This window comes from Tupaia chinensis, unplaced genomic scaffold (assembly GCF_000334495.1).
Source record: "Tupaia chinensis unplaced genomic scaffold, TupChi_1.0 Scaffold148607_1, whole genome shotgun sequence".
In the NCBI taxonomy this organism is placed as follows: domain Eukaryota; kingdom Metazoa; phylum Chordata; class Mammalia; order Scandentia; family Tupaiidae; genus Tupaia; species Tupaia belangeri.
In genome coordinates this window covers 3,124,448-3,125,652 of record NW_006208456.1, presented here as the reverse complement: position 1 = coordinate 3,125,652, position 1,205 = coordinate 3,124,448, and the positions used below count along the sequence as shown (strand labels likewise).

Sequence of the window (1,205 nt, the reverse complement as noted above, 5' to 3'; positions counted from 1 at the left end):
CCCGCCTGCCTGCTGCAGGGCTGGCCAGAGGTGTAACATTACCGCTACTGGCTCATGGCGCCAACGGCTCCAGCCCCTCAGCTCCCACCAGCTGATCACCTCCTCCTGGGCTCTGGCACCCAGCCAAGGCGGGCTGCACCGGGCCTGCAGGGCTGGCCTGGGGGCTGGGTAGAAGGGAGATTGTGTAGGAGCACGAGATCTTTGGGACATAGAAGGCAAAGAGTCTCCATGAGCCTCTAGCCTCCCACCCCTCCCTAATGAGGAAACAGGCCAGAGGTGGGACCTACCAGGATCTAGTGTGGTTTAGTTGCACCTGGAAAGAGGGAGCTCTGAGGCAGGGGAGAGTGTGCAGCAAGTAGGAAGGAGCTCAGAGGCCCTCTACCTTCTTGCCATCACACTTGGCCCCAGAGTGCCAAGCCCCGAGGTGCTCACTCTCATCTCTGCTCCTTTTATCCACAGCAGTGGGCCTTGACGGTTGGGAACGGCTCGTCAGAGGTGGAAGGTAAGTCAGGAGGCTGGGAGTGCATATGCTCCCTGAGTCCCTCTCTTCTTCCCCCCAAGCCTTGGCAGTGGTGGGAAGAGTTGGCATAAGCGGGTGCCGGCCAATAAGGGAAGAGTTCTGACTGATGATGTTGGCAGGGCCTGAGAGGTCCCCACATTGTGACCCAGAGGCCCAGAGAGCGCCGTTGGCCAGGGTCACCCAGCCCTCAGAGAGCAAGGCTAGAGCCAGTCTACCCAGGGTTGGTCTGGCTGGCTCAGAGCCGCTTCCCTGATGTAAGGGTGCTGATGGGGTCTTGGAGGGCAGGGTGGGCAGGGAGTGCCAGGGGTTAGACTCAGGGGGGTTCTGGGAGCTGAATGCAGACAGCAAGCAGACAAGAGGTTGAGGGAGGGGTGAGGGCCCTCTGCAGCAGCCCAGCCCTGGTGGAGCTGCCGGGATCTGACCAGGCCTTTCCATTGATTACAAACAGACAGAACATGAGGCGCGCCCTCCCTGGCCCCTCCACCCCCCGCCCGGGGTTGCATCAGGAGGGAATCTTCAAAGGGCAATGCGACGTTTGCCAAAAAGACATACGTGCAGAAGGCAAGACTCCCATGCCAGGCCCCCTGCCTTGCGTTCCTCCTTGCCCCTCTGAGACGTGCAGGGTGGCCACACACCACTATTCAGGCGTCCCATCACCTCCCTGGAGAGGGGGCGTGTAGGGACG

General features: G+C 61.2%; 1 protein-coding gene across 2 annotated transcripts in view; it reads left to right on the top strand.

Moving 5' to 3' along the window:
• The window catches only part of PGF (placental growth factor), a 14,948-nt gene that overhangs the window by 1,208 nt on the left and 12,535 nt on the right, over window positions 1–1,205 (top strand). For both annotated transcript variants that reach the window (XM_006170554.3, XM_006170553.3), the window contains exon 2: window positions 460–502. In XM_006170554.3, the coding sequence (XP_006170616.1) occupies window positions 460–502 (43 nt within the window). The remainder of the gene's footprint in view (window positions 1–459; window positions 503–1,205) is intronic.